The 13,486-nt window shown below is 49.2% G+C and overlaps 1 protein-coding gene across 1 annotated transcript in view; it reads left to right on the forward strand.

Moving 5' to 3' along the window:
* Positions 1 to 13,486, forward strand: part of LOC132571667 (uncharacterized) — a 139,269-nt gene that overhangs the window by 66,749 nt on the left and 59,034 nt on the right. Inside the window, exon 7 of the mRNA XM_060238460.1 lies at positions 1,148 to 1,189. Coding sequence (XP_060094443.1) covers positions 1,148 to 1,189 — 42 coding nt within the window. The remainder of the gene's footprint in view (positions 1 to 1,147; positions 1,190 to 13,486) is intronic.

Genomic DNA, 13,486 nt, shown 5'->3' on the forward strand with positions numbered 1-13,486 from the left:
CTCTCAGCAGTGCCCACAAACCCTCCTTGGCATTTTGAAAGTGGGCTGCCAAGTCTGTATTTGTTAGTTTAGTTTAAAGTACTTCTAGCTGGCCTTTCTCTCTCAAGCATCTGAACTTCCCCAGCCCTTCCTGAGACTGTCTTCTCTGGCCTGAAGGTCCTCTAGTCCACCCCCATGCTCTGCATATGAGAGAAGAAGAAGAAGATATTGGATTTATATCCCGCCCTCCACTCCGAAGAGTCTCAGAGCGGCTCACATCTCCTTTACCTTCCTCCCCCACAACAGTCACCCTGAGGTGGGTGGGGCTGGAGAGGGCTCTCACAGCAGCTGCCCTTTCAAGGACAAAGGCTCAGAGCGGCCTACAATCTCCTTTACCTTCCTCCCCCACAACAGACACCCTGTGAGGTGGGTGGGGCTGGAGAGGGCTCTCACAGCAGCTGCCCTTTCAAGGACAACCTCTGCCAGGGCTATGGCTGACCCAAGGCCATTCCAGCAGCTGCAAGTGGAGGAGTGGGGAATCAAACCCGGTTCTCCCAGATAAGAGTCCGCACACTTAACCACTACACCAAACTGGCTCTCAGCAAAATAACCCTTTCATGGCAACCCTACAGATTCTACATTCCTGGGTGGTGGAAGGGCAGTGGGATCAATCTTGTCTCCTGGCCGATTTTTCATCCAGAACAAGACAACTGGGAGTTAATTGAGCCCTGCTGATTTTAGTGGGATGCCTCTCGTGTAAACACATTTCTCATTTTAAAGCAGTTTCTCTTCAGTATGCTACAATTCTAGGAACCCAGGCCTTTCTGCTTCCTCCCTGCTTCCTGGACATTTCTACAGAGTCAAGCGTCTTTCCTTGCGGGGAGGGGGGAATCTAGTGATTCCTTCTGTTCTGATACTGAGGGGGTTGGGGAGATTTCTCTCTTCTTCTCCAATGGCTAAATGAGAAGACATCCCAGCCATTCACACTAACCATGAGTTGCTAGGGGAAGCTTTTGGAAGTTGGTTAAAAGGGGATTGGAGGAGTATCTGCCAGGGGTGGGCTGGGGGACTGGGAACCCAAGAGGCCAGCTTTACTGCTCAGGGGTGTGTGGATGGATGGGCTCTGGGTGCCCCTTCTGGCTCTGACTTCCTGGCGTTCTCTCTGCAGAAAGACAGAAAACGAAGGGCTATAAAGCAGCAGCAGCATCAGGTGAGTTGTATCCCTTCCTCTCTAGGGTGTTCCTTCAACACAGAAAATGGGAGGAGGGAGAGGGATCCATTGAAGGATCAGCTGATATACCCATAGCCCCCCCCCCCACTGCAGTGGTCTTGGGGGTGAAGGGGGTGCCTCAGTCCATCTTCACCCAGGGGGGCTTCACAGTTACAGAGAGACTCACCTGATCCAAGCAGAGCGTCTGGAGAGCTGAAGGCCACTTTACATGAGAAACACAAATAAAAGCACTTCAGATTTCCTCTATCCTGTCTTTCTACAAAATACTCTAAAATAGCTAGTAATAAAAGGTCCTGTCCCCCCAATTTGTGGGTCTGTTTTATTCCAAGCTTTGCCACCTCTGGTCTGGCTCCACTTTGGTCTCTCCTTTGTTCTTTGCAGCGTTTTTCCTCAGTCAAAGTATCCAGCCGTGAAAGCTCCCCTAACACTTCATGCAAGGTTAGCCGGACTTTGTAATGTCCAGGGGTTTTTTTTGTAGGAACTCCTTTGCATATTACGCCACACCCCTCTGATGTAGCCAATCCTCCAAGAGGTTACAGGACTCTTCTTTCAGGGCCTACTGTAAGCTCTTGGAGGATTGGCTACATCAGGGGTGTGTGGCCTAATATGCTAAGCAGTTTCTGCTACAAAGAAAGCCTTGGAATGTCAAAAAAAACCCACTACTGACTGCTGTGACTTTTAAGATCAAGCAGATTGTAATTGGCAAGAACTGTAAGCCAAAACACCACACTGCCTTGGCCAAATGACTGGGATGCCATAGAATGTTCACAAATATTTTAACTGCTCAGGCCAATGAGACAAGATGTGTGGAACCTGCAAGGACTTGTGGGGAGCACTTCTCTCGGCTTGACTTCGCGAACGAAGATTTAAGAAAGGTGCAGTAGTCCACGTCTGCTGCAGACTCGCTGGTGGATGGTAAGACCAATGCGGGACAGGCAGGTCTGGCCACTGTGGCAGCAGGGAAAGTGGCTGATTTGGGGTTGGCTGATTTGGGGTTGGTGCTGTAGCAGTGCGATTCTTCCTCAATCTCCTTTTGTCCTCAAGACCAGCTATGCGTGCGTTCTCAAAGGAAGAGACAGCCTGGTGGATGGTGTGCCTCCATGCTTTGCGATCTGAGGCTAGGTCAGACCACTGGTGATGGTTGATGCAACAGGTACCAAGGGATTTCTTCAAGGAGTCCTTGTACCTCTTCTTTGGTGCCCCTCTATTTCGATGGCCAGTGGAAAGTTCGCTATACAGGGCAATCTTGGGAAGGCGGTGGTTTTCCATACTGGAAATATGCCCTGCCCAGCACAACTGCGTCTTCAACAACAGTGCCTCGATGCTTGTAACCTCCGCCCGCTTGAGGACTTCAGTGTTGGTCACAAAGTCACTCCAGTGGATGTTGAGGATGGTGCGAAGGCAGCGCTGATGAAAGCGCTCAAGGAGTCGCAGGTGATGACGGTATAAAACCCACGATTCGGAGCCGTAGATGAGGGTTGTCATCACAACCGCTTTGTAAACATTGATCTTTGTGCCTTTTTTCAGATGCTTATTGCTCCACACGCTTTTATGCAGTCGGCCAAATGCACGGTTTGCCTTTGCCAGCCTGTTGTCGATCTCCTTGTCGATCTTGGCGTCTGAGGAGATGATGCACCCCAGGTAGCTGAACTGCTGGACTGTCTTCAAAACTGATTCACCCACAGTGATGCAAAGAGGGTGATAATCTTCCTGGGGTGCAGGCTGGTGGAGAACTTCTGTCTTCTTCAGACTAATTTCTAGGCCGAATAGCTTGGCAGCCTCTGCAAAGCAGGACGTCATATGCTGCAGAGCTGATACCGAGTGGGAGACGAGTGCAGCATCATCAGCAAACAGTAGCTCTCGGATAAGTTTTTCCATTGTCTTGGAGTGGGCCTTTAGTCGCCTCAGGTTGAACAGGCTGCCATCGGTGCGATAGCGGATGTAGACACAATCGTCATCGTCTAAATCTACTGCGGCTCTTTGAAGCATCATGCTTAAGGAGATCGTAAAGAGAGTTGGCGCGAGAACACAGCCTTGCTTTACACCTGCGCCTATTGGGAAGGACTCCAAGAGATCGTTGCAGTGTCTGACTTGGCCTTGCTGGTCTTCATGTAGCTGGATGATCATGCTGAGGAACCTTGGGGGACATCCTAAACGTTCCAAGATTTGCCACAGGCCTTTCCTGCCAACGGTATTGAAAGCTTTGATAAGGTCGACAATAGACCCTTGTTCTGTTCCCTGCATTTCTCTTGGAGCTGCCTGAGAACAAATACCATGTCGGTGGTGCTCCTGTTAGCTCTGAAGCCACACTGGCTCTCTGGGAGGAGTTCCTCTGCAGTGGTGGGCACCAGTCTGTTCAGGAGTATTCTAGCAAGGATTTTGCCTGCGATGGAGAGCAGGGTTATCCTTCGGTAGTTGGAGCAGTCTGACTTTTCCCCTTTGTTCTTGTGTAGAGTAATGATGATTGCATCGCGAAAGTCCTGTGGTAGTTTGCCTTGTTCCCAGCAGGTGACAAGTACTTTGTGAAGTGTGCTATGTAGTACTATGCCCCCATTTTTCCAGATCTCTGGTGGGATTCTATCAACTCCCGCTGCCTTGCCACTTTTCAGTTGCTTGATGACTTTAATAGTCTCTTCTAGGGTGGGGATCTCATCCAACTCTGTTTTCACTGGTTGAAGTGGGGTGAGGTGGATTGCTGAATCTTGAACTATGCGATTGGCACTGAAGAGAACCTGAAAATACTCCAACCACCAATTCAGTATGGATGCCTTGTCTGTGAGGAGCACTTGGCCGTCTGCACTACGCAAGGGACTCTGAGCCTGATATGATGGACCATATACTGCCTTCAGGGCTTCGTAGAACCCTCTTAAATCACCAGTGTCTGCACACAGCTGGGTTCTCTCTGCAAGCTTGGTCCACCACTCATTCTGAATGTCTCGAAGCTTGCGCTGGAGATTGCTACATGCAGCGCGAAAGGTTGCTTTTTTCCCGGGACAGGAGGGCTGAGCAAGATGTGCTTGGTAGGCAGATCTCTTTTTCTCCAGTAATTCTTGGATCTCTTGGTTGTTCTCGTCAAACCAGTCTTTGTTCTTCCTTGTGGAGAACCCAAGGACTTCTTCAGAGGTCAACAGGATGGTAGTTTTTAGGTGTTCCCAGAGTGCTTCTGGAGAAGGGTCTATGGGGCAACTGGGGTCCTCAATTCTTGTCTGGAGTTTTGGAAGGCAGCTTTAACTTCGGCTGACTGAAGGCTGCCAACCTGAAACTTCCTCCTGGGGATACCTCCTCTCCTGGGTGTGGGTTTAAAGTGAAGATGAAAATTGCAGCGTACAAGACAATGATCCGTATGACATTCCGCACTGGGCATTACTCGGGTGTGTAAGACATCTCGAAGGTCTCTCTAGCGCACCAGAATGTAGTCAATAAGGTGCCAATGCTTGGACCGTGGGTGCATCCAGGTTGTCTTCAGACTGTTCTTCTGCTGGAAGATAGTGTTGGTGATGGTGAGCTGATGCTCCATGCAGAATTCTAGCAGGAGGCGCCCATTGTCATTGCAGTTGCCAATGCCGTGTTTGCCAAGTACTCCTTTCCAGGCTTCCGAGTCTTTACGTACTCTGGCATTGAAGTCCCCAAGGATGATCACCTTGTCCTCTGTAGGGGTCTTCCGTACGAGGTTGCGTAGATCAGCATAGAATTTGTTCTTTTCTGCAGGATCTGCTTGAAGGGTTGGGGCATACACACTGAAGAGTGTTGCATGCTGCTTGTTTTGAAGTGGGAGGCGCATGGACATGATGCGATCTGAGTGACCTGTTGGCAGGTTTTCGAGTTTGGAGGCAATGGAGTTCCTGACCATGAAGCCAACGCCAGAAAGGCGGCTCTCAGCCTTTGACTTTACTGTTTAATTAACCCGACCAGTAGAGGGTATAGCCAGCACCATGTTCTTGAAGACTACCTTCCTCAGGGAAATGGACCTCACTGAGAGCTGCTATGTCAATATTCAACCTGAGAAGTTCGTGGGCAACTAGAGCAGACCGTCGTTCAGGGCGACCACTGTCTACTGTGTCAACCATGGTTCTGATGTTCCAACACGCAAGCTTTAGTCTTTGCACACTTTGTGAGGCAGGTGCATGCCTTTTCTTTGTTGTTATTTTTTGACCGCAAGTAAGGATGCCCGTTGACTGCGGCTAGCCAACTGGGGGGGGGGGGCGAGCTTTGTTTAGGCCACCTTTTCTAGGCCCCTCTCCATGTGGAGCAAGCAGTGCTGTCCCTAGATAAGGCTGCTCGGTCGTTCAGGGTGCTGCCGAAAAATGCTTTCGTCTCCGGGTCAGCATCAGATGACCAATACCCTGAACCACCTACATGCAGGATCAGGACTGCGGCTTCCAGTGGCATCTTCCACCTGCCATTTCGCCCCTTGCCCATTGCTGCAGGACTTGGTGTGTTGTGGGTTGTGGATGTGGATATGCCCTTCAGGCCTGCGCAGAGGAATTTTTAGGTGAAGCACAGTGAGCGCGGTACTGGCTCCACCCTTTCACCTTGGGGTCATCTGCCATGGCCCAGTAAGCCGGGACGCTGGCAGCGAGTCCTCCAGGTGGTAGGTGTTACATTAATGATCTCTATCTGCCCGGGTTTGATGTTAGTTTTCCTTCTCTTGGCTAGCGAGGTTGGTGAGCCCAGCCTGCCCGCCGGACATTCGGTCGCACCATGACGTGGCAAACTCTGTGAGAAATGGGGGGGACCAGCGGGAAGGTGTTGCCACGGATGCAGTAATTCAGGAGAGGCCATTGCAGTGACCATCTGCCAGGCATAGCCAGACAGTGACCACGCGGCGTTCACTACACCGGGAAAGGAGAGGCGATGTATTGCGCATACACTTTCCCTGGGGGGGGCAGGATACCCAAGAGGGAGCCCACCCTCCCCTCCCCCCCAAAGTTAAAACACCACATTAAAATTAAACAGTAAAAACAATTAAACATTAAATAAAATGCACCACCGGTGAAGAGAGCACAGTATATCAAGTAACCAGTTATAGGCCCACATTTAGCCTGGAGGGTGGGATATAAATCAAATCAAATCAATGAATGAATGAATAAATAAAACAATGGCAATAGCAATAAGATCGCGCTGCGTTAAGGTGCAGTGTCACCACAAGGGCACAATATCCCCACAAAGGCCAAGTGATGAATAATAGGATGCCTACTGCCTCAACCATAAGCCCAGTGGAACAGCTCCGTCTTGCAGGCCCTACAAAACAGTAGTAGTTCAGGTAGGGCCCGGATCTCCACAGAGAGCGGATTCCACCAGGCAGGGGCCAGGGCCAAAAAGGCCCTGTCCCTGGTTGAGGCAAGTTGGATGTCCTTAGGGCCAGGGGTGGTCAGGAGGTGTTGCGTAGCTCAGAGGTGGCCAATAGTAGCTCTCCAGATGTTTCTTTGCCTACAATTCCCATCAGCCCCAGCCAGCATGGCCATTGGCTGGGGCTGATGGGAGTTGTAGGCAAAAACATCTGGAGAGGTACCATTGGTCACCCCTGGCATAGCTGATCACAACAACTTCTGGGGCGTATGTGGAGAAAGTTACGTGTTTTGTAGGGATTCGGGATCAGATCTTCTGTGGTGTGCACTTTTAAAACTCTTAAACGCATGGGGGGGAGGTGATATTCATATTTGAGCTGAAGTGTTTGGAGGGCCTTCTCCAGAATTAATTGATGTTAACTCTCCCCCCCCCCCCCAGCTTTTGCAGGAAGTGACCAGAGCTCTGACACCTCCACCAACAGCAAGTGGGTAATGGGAAGGAGATTGTGAGCCGCTCTGAGACTCTGTCCTTGAAAGGGCAGCTGCTGTGAGAGCCCTCTCCAGCCCCACCCACCCCACAGGGTGTCTGTTGTGGGGGAGGAAGGTAAAGGAGATTGTGAGCCGCTCTGAGACTCTTCGGAGTGGAGGGCGGGATATAAATCCAATATCATCACTGTCAGCTGGCACCAGCCTCAGGAATGGGAGGCCCTTGTTGAGGCACGCCCTGTGAGGATCCCCGCCCAGGTTTTAAGAAGAAGATGATATTGGATTTATATCCCGCCCTCCACTCCAAAGAGTCTCCGAGCGGCTCACAATCTCCTTTCCCTTCCTCCCCCACAACAGACACCCTGTGAGGTGGGTGGGGCTGAGAGGGCTCTCAGAGCAGCTGCCCTTTCAAGGACAGAGGCTCAGACTGGCCTACAATCTCCTTTCACTTCCTCCGCCACAACAGACACCCTGTGAGGTGGATGGGGCTGAGAGAGCTCTCACAGCAGCTGCCCTTTCAAGGACAGAGGCTCAGAGCGGCCTACAATCTCCTTTTCCTTCCTCCCCCACAACAGACACCCTGTGAGGTGGGTGGGGCTGAGAGGGCTCTCACAGCAGCTGCCCTTTCAAGGACAGAGGCTCAGAGCGGCCTACAATCTCCTTTCCCTTCCTCCCCCACAACAGACACCCTGTGAGGTGGGTGGGGCTGAGAGGGCTCTCCCACCAGCTGCCCTTTCAAGGACAGAGGCTCAGAGCGGCCTACAATCTCCTTTCCCTTCCTCCCCCACAACAGACACCCTGTGAGGTGGATGGGGCTGGAGAGGGCTCTCACGGCAGCTGCCCTTTCAAGGACAGAGGCTCAGAGCGGCCTACAATCTCCTTTCCCTTCCTCCCCCACAACAGACACCCTGTGAGGTGGGTGGGGCTGAGAGGGCTCTCCCAGCAGCTGCCCTTTTAAGGACAACCTCTGCCAGAGCTATGGCTGACCCAAGGCCATTCCAGCAGGTGCAAGTGGAGGAGTGAGGAATCAAACCCGGTTCTCCCAGACAAGAGTCTGCACACTTAACCACTACACCAAACCGGCTCTCTTTAAGGGGGTTTCTGTCTGTTATCTCAGCCCACGAGAAATCCTTACACCTACAATGATGGCCCTGGCTAACCTGATCTCATCAGATTTCAGAAACTAAGTAAGGACGGCCTTGGGCGGCATATGAAGGGGAGACCACCAAGGAAGTCCAGGGTTGCTACGCAGAGGCAGACGATGGCAAACCACCTCTGAACTTCTCTCTCCTTGAAAACCCTACAGCAGGGGTGTCGAACTCATTTGTTATGAGGGCTGGATCTGAGATAAATGAGATCTTGTTGGGCTGAGCCATGTCGGGCTGGGCCGTATGTGTACCTATTTAAGATTAGGTAGCAGAGATATAAACTTTATAAAGGACACCGACAAACCCAAATATATATTTTTAAAAACGTAAAACATGCTTGAAACGTTAGCACTCATTGGTTTTAAAGCTATTTTCTTTGTATTTTTCCCATGGGATCCAGGGAACTTGGCAAAGGAAGCTCTGGCTCTTTCCTTCCTTCTCCAGGGGGTTGGGGGGGGAGCCTCAGCCAATAGAAGGAAGAGAGGCTTGGCTCAGTAGCTCCGCTGTGCAATTGAGAGAGCCTGGCAAAGTAAGCTATTCCTCCCCCCTTCCTCCCTGAGGGAGGAGTCTCAGCCAATGGAGAAAATAGAGGTTTTGCTCAGTAGCTCCTGTACAGTTGAGCAGGCCTTGCAAAGCACGCTGTGATGCAGAAGGAAGCAAGAGAGAGGGAGAAGGAAGCAGATGACAGCTATTTCTCAGGGGCCTGATTCAGCCCCCAAACTGCATGTTCGACACTTCTACCCTACAGGGTTGCCATAAACGGGCTGTAACTTGAAGGAGGAAAAGTTACCTTTTCAAAAGGAGCAGTTAAAATCAAACAAACAAAATGCCCCAAACTTTCCTCCAAGGAAGTTCCAGTTTTTTTCCCCCTGGCTTCCCCACCTCCATATGCTTTGAGTGAGAGGTCGGTTCTTAGGAGCCAAACCTATCTTAATAGTAACAACATTTAGGAGGGGTCTCCCCACCTCTTTACCTATGTGAAGTGCCTTCAAGTTGCAGCCCACTTGTGGCAAGTGAGAAGCAGAGTCTCCCTTGGTAGCTGGCGATCCGAGTACTGGGCCTGCTGAGCTTCCAGGAGCTGACATGATTGGGCTCTATTGTGTCGCCTTCCCTCTCCACCACCTCTTTAGGTATTGCCAGTTCAGGCGTTTATATGGAAAGAGAGTAAATGTCAAGTTTGCAAAAAACGGGGTGGGGAGAGCTTTGCCTGTAACTAGAAATTACTGGAGGAAAGTTATTGATTGAAAAAATCCATTGCTTTAGAACTTAACTACACCAAGCCTTGTTTCCAGGTCTGCCCCAGGTCCTCTTGGTAGGACTGGAATAATTTCCAGACACATGCTGGCCCGTAAAGGATGAGCAAGAGAGTCCCTTGGGGCCATTTCAGACCAAGCGGCTAGCGTGTTGGGAGGCGGATCTGGTCTACTGTGGCCCCGATCCAAATAAGCCCCCCCCCCTACTCGGAAATTACATTTCCACCATGGAGCACAGTTGTCACCGAGACCCAGAGTCACACCCAGGAACAACATAGGGGAGGGACGGTGGCTCAGTGGCAGAGCATCTGCTTGGGAAGCAGAAGGTCCCAGGTTCAATCCCCGGCATCTACAAAAAAGGGTCCAGGCAAATAGGTGTGAAAGACCTCAGCTGGAGACCCTGGAGAGCCGCTGCCAGTCTGAGAAGACAAGACTGACTTTGATGGACCAAGGGTCTGATTCAGTATAAGGCAGCTTCATATGTTCATATATGTTCAAAGCATCTGAAGAGAAAAGCAACTAAATCTCCAGAATTCTGTTTTCTTTCCCTCCTGGCTAGTGGAGGGAGAGAGAGACCTTCTTTGCCTCTTACATCAAGAAATCCTGTTCTTTTACCCTGTCCTGACCTGCTGTTGGGTACAGATGGGCAGCTTTAGCTGGCAGCTGTGCATGCCCCAGAGGAGCGGTCATGCCGCTCAAGCGCAATTGCAACACTTCACTTGCGAAAGGCACCCCGGAAGTGCTTCAGTGATTTCCTACCGTTCCCATGTCAGCCAAAATTGGCCATCTGTACCCAGCCCAGGATTTTCCAGTTCCCAAATCTTCTAGCTCCTATAACCCAACTTGATATTTTACATTCTCTCAGGAACAGCTGGCTGATTCACATGCTGGCAGCTATTTGCGATCCAGTGGAGTCTGCTGCTTCCTAATTTTCCACATCTGCAAACTGGTTTTTAGACACTTCTTGTACAACCCTCTGGGTTAGCCTCTGAACATCAGCAGAGTGCAAAATTATGCCTTTTGTTACCAGGTGTGGGGCTGAAGAGTCATTTCTCCACCAGAAAGATTTCTGCCCTTTTTTCAGATAGATTTTTTTAGTGCTCTGAACTTCCACCTTGTGGAGGGTCTCTTTCCTCTCTGACTTGGCTCAGGGTCTTTTTGACAGCCCTCTTGGAGAAGGGATTTTTGCACTGGGGTTAGAGCCCCAGTTATTTCCTCTCTTCATTTGACGTCTGTGGCTTGACTCACTTGCTTGAGTGACCAACTAGAGGCCTTTGCACTGTGTGTGGGTCCCTCAGCAGGGCACTCTGCTATCTGCTTGTGGCCTGATTTGTATGGGGGGTATGGTTGAGGTGGCCCCCACCTTAGCCAAAACACTAGCTTTGATGATCTTTGTGTCCCCCCCACCCACCCCTCTCTCTGCTTTTGATGCATGTTGAGAGTTCATGGTGACTTCAGTTAAGACTCTCATTTTGTTTCCTTTTTTTAGTTTCTGTACCTGCATAAGAAGAGGATCTACTCAAGAGATCCTGGGGATCTACTATCCCACACAACTTCTGCTGCTTCCAGCTTCTCTCTGGCAGCTACTTCTGATTTCCATCTCGATTGTTTGGATTTTGAGGGATTTTTTTTCCTAACGGATTTTGCACAGATATTTGAGCCATTATATTAATGGGAAATGAACTGAAACATTTGCAACCAAAATGCTCATCGTGTAAAAAAAGATAAATTCATGTATCGACTGATGTTGTTGGGACTCCCGAAACGGGAACATATAAAGTAATTTATTACTGTATGTTTTATGGAATGTTGTTAGCCGCCCTGAGTCTGCCAAGGTGGGGGAGGGCGGGATATAAATAAATAAATAAATAAATAAATAAATAAAAATAGACTGTGCCTAATGTGGCATATCATCCGTCGTGATTTTGATGTTGTTTGAAGCTTAGGGGTTGCTACATTCCTTCCTCCTCTAGTGCACTGCCTCTTTCTGGCTTTAAAGGAATACATGGGCATCACTTGCAGTATCTACTTGAAATAAAATGGGTCAGAGTTTGGGCTACTTCCGAAAAGCTTTTGATTGAGCTGCTGTGATGCCATAGAAAGTTCACAAGAATCTTAGCATTCGTGCTGGATGTGTTATCAGCAGAAAGTGCAGATCGTAATGTCTGCATAAGTCAGTTATTTATTATGGTCTATTGACCAACATACACATGAAGCTGCCTTCTACTGAATCAGACTCTCGGTCCATCAAAGTCAGTATTGTCTACTCAGACTGGCAGCGGCTCTCCAGGGTCTCAACCTGAGGTTTTTCACACCTATTTGCCTGGACCCTTTTTAGTTGGAGATACCAGGGACTGAACCTGGGACCTTCTGCTTACCAAGCAGATACTCTACCACTGAGCCACCGTCCCTCCCCTAAAGTCAGTATTGTCTACTCAGACTGGCAGCGGCTCTCCAGGGTCTCAAGCTGAGGTTTTTCACACCTATTTGCCTGGACCCTTTTTAGTTGGAGATGCCGGGGATTGAACCTGGGACCTTCTGCTTACTAAACAGATGCTCTACCACTGAGCCACCTTCCCTCCCCATGAATTCAGTCTGATGTAAAATACATTTGTAAAAATTCAAATTTAAGAACTTTTAGGGTGCAGTTCCTGTAATTTGATAGCTAATGCGCAAAATCGTAGCAACTTCACATGTCTGCATAAGTAACAGTTTAGTGAGGTGAGAAACTCTACGCTGAGGGTCTAAGGAGAAGACTGGCAGCCGGAAGGAGGGGGTGCTACCAAGAAGAGCAGATTTCGCACCCAGAGCCTAGTGGGGGCAACGGAGCCATCGTCTCCCAGGAGCCACCTCTGGGTCCAGCCAAGACCAGAATCCAAGCTCCAGTTTTCACAAGTCTTCACACTGTCATTGATTTCTTCCTTCCCTGACTAGAGCACTATCTGCATATTGCCATGGATAGTGTAGATCAGGGGTGGCCAAACTTGCCTAACATAAGAGGCACATAGAATAAACATCAGATGTTTGAGAGCTTCAAGACATGAATGTCAGATGTTTAAGAGATGGAAGGAAGGAAGGCAAATAGATGGAGGGAGGTGGAGGTGGAAAGTAAGCAGTTTAAACTTTAAATGTCTCTCTAAACTGGTCTACTGAGTGGGGACTTTGAGAGTCACACAAAATGTGAAAGAGCCACAGTTTGGCCACCCCTGGTGTAGATGTGAATTTTCTCCCTCTGTAAATATCCCATTTTGTTGAAATAAAGAGAAATAGGTGGATCCCCCACCCCATGCCTGTCTTTGGTTTTTCCTTCCCTGATACTACAGAAGGTTGCAATAAGCATACGTTCCTTAATATATTTAGGATTTGTAGTCTCCAAGCGCATCCAGAAAAAATTTCCTTCCAAAGCCTTTTAAAAAGAGTTTCACATTGAAGGATTGTTACTGTTATTTCATTTCTAGCTTGCCTGGAACTCAGGGTGGGTTACAAGTCTGATGGAAAACTTTCTAGTCAGTAAACAGATTATAAGAACTTCAGGGGGAAGGGTGAGTTGGTTTATTCTGTCTTCCCCATCCATCAAAAAGGGTTCAGAGCAGTTTAAAGGTGAGGGGGCTATAAAAACATAATCATGACCTAAAACGCATGAAACACAATGTGACAGTGCGTTTGCAATAAAAAGCCAATGCCCTGCTGGGAATTATTAGGAAGGGAATTGAAAACAAATCAGCCAGTATCATAATGCCCCTGTATAAATCGATGGTGCGGTCTCATTTGGAGTAATGTGTGCAGTTCTGGTCGCTGCACCTCAAAAAGGATATCATAGCATTGGAGAAAGTCCAGAAAAGGGCAACTAGAATGATTAAAGGGCTGGAACACTTTCCCTATGAAGAAAGGTTGAAATTCTTGGGACTCTTTAGCTTGGAGAAACGTCGACTGCGGGGGTGACATGATAGAGGTTTACAAGATAATGCATGGGATGGAGAAAGTAGAGAAAAAAGTCCTTTTCTCCCTTTCTCACAATACAAGAACTCGTGGGCATTCGATGAAATTGCTGAGCAGACAGGTTAAAACAGATAAAAGGAAGTACTTCTTCACCCGAAGGGT

The sequence above is a fragment of the Heteronotia binoei genome, chromosome 5, assembly GCF_032191835.1.
Source record: "Heteronotia binoei isolate CCM8104 ecotype False Entrance Well chromosome 5, APGP_CSIRO_Hbin_v1, whole genome shotgun sequence".
NCBI lineage: Eukaryota > Metazoa > Chordata > Lepidosauria > Squamata > Gekkonidae > Heteronotia > Heteronotia binoei.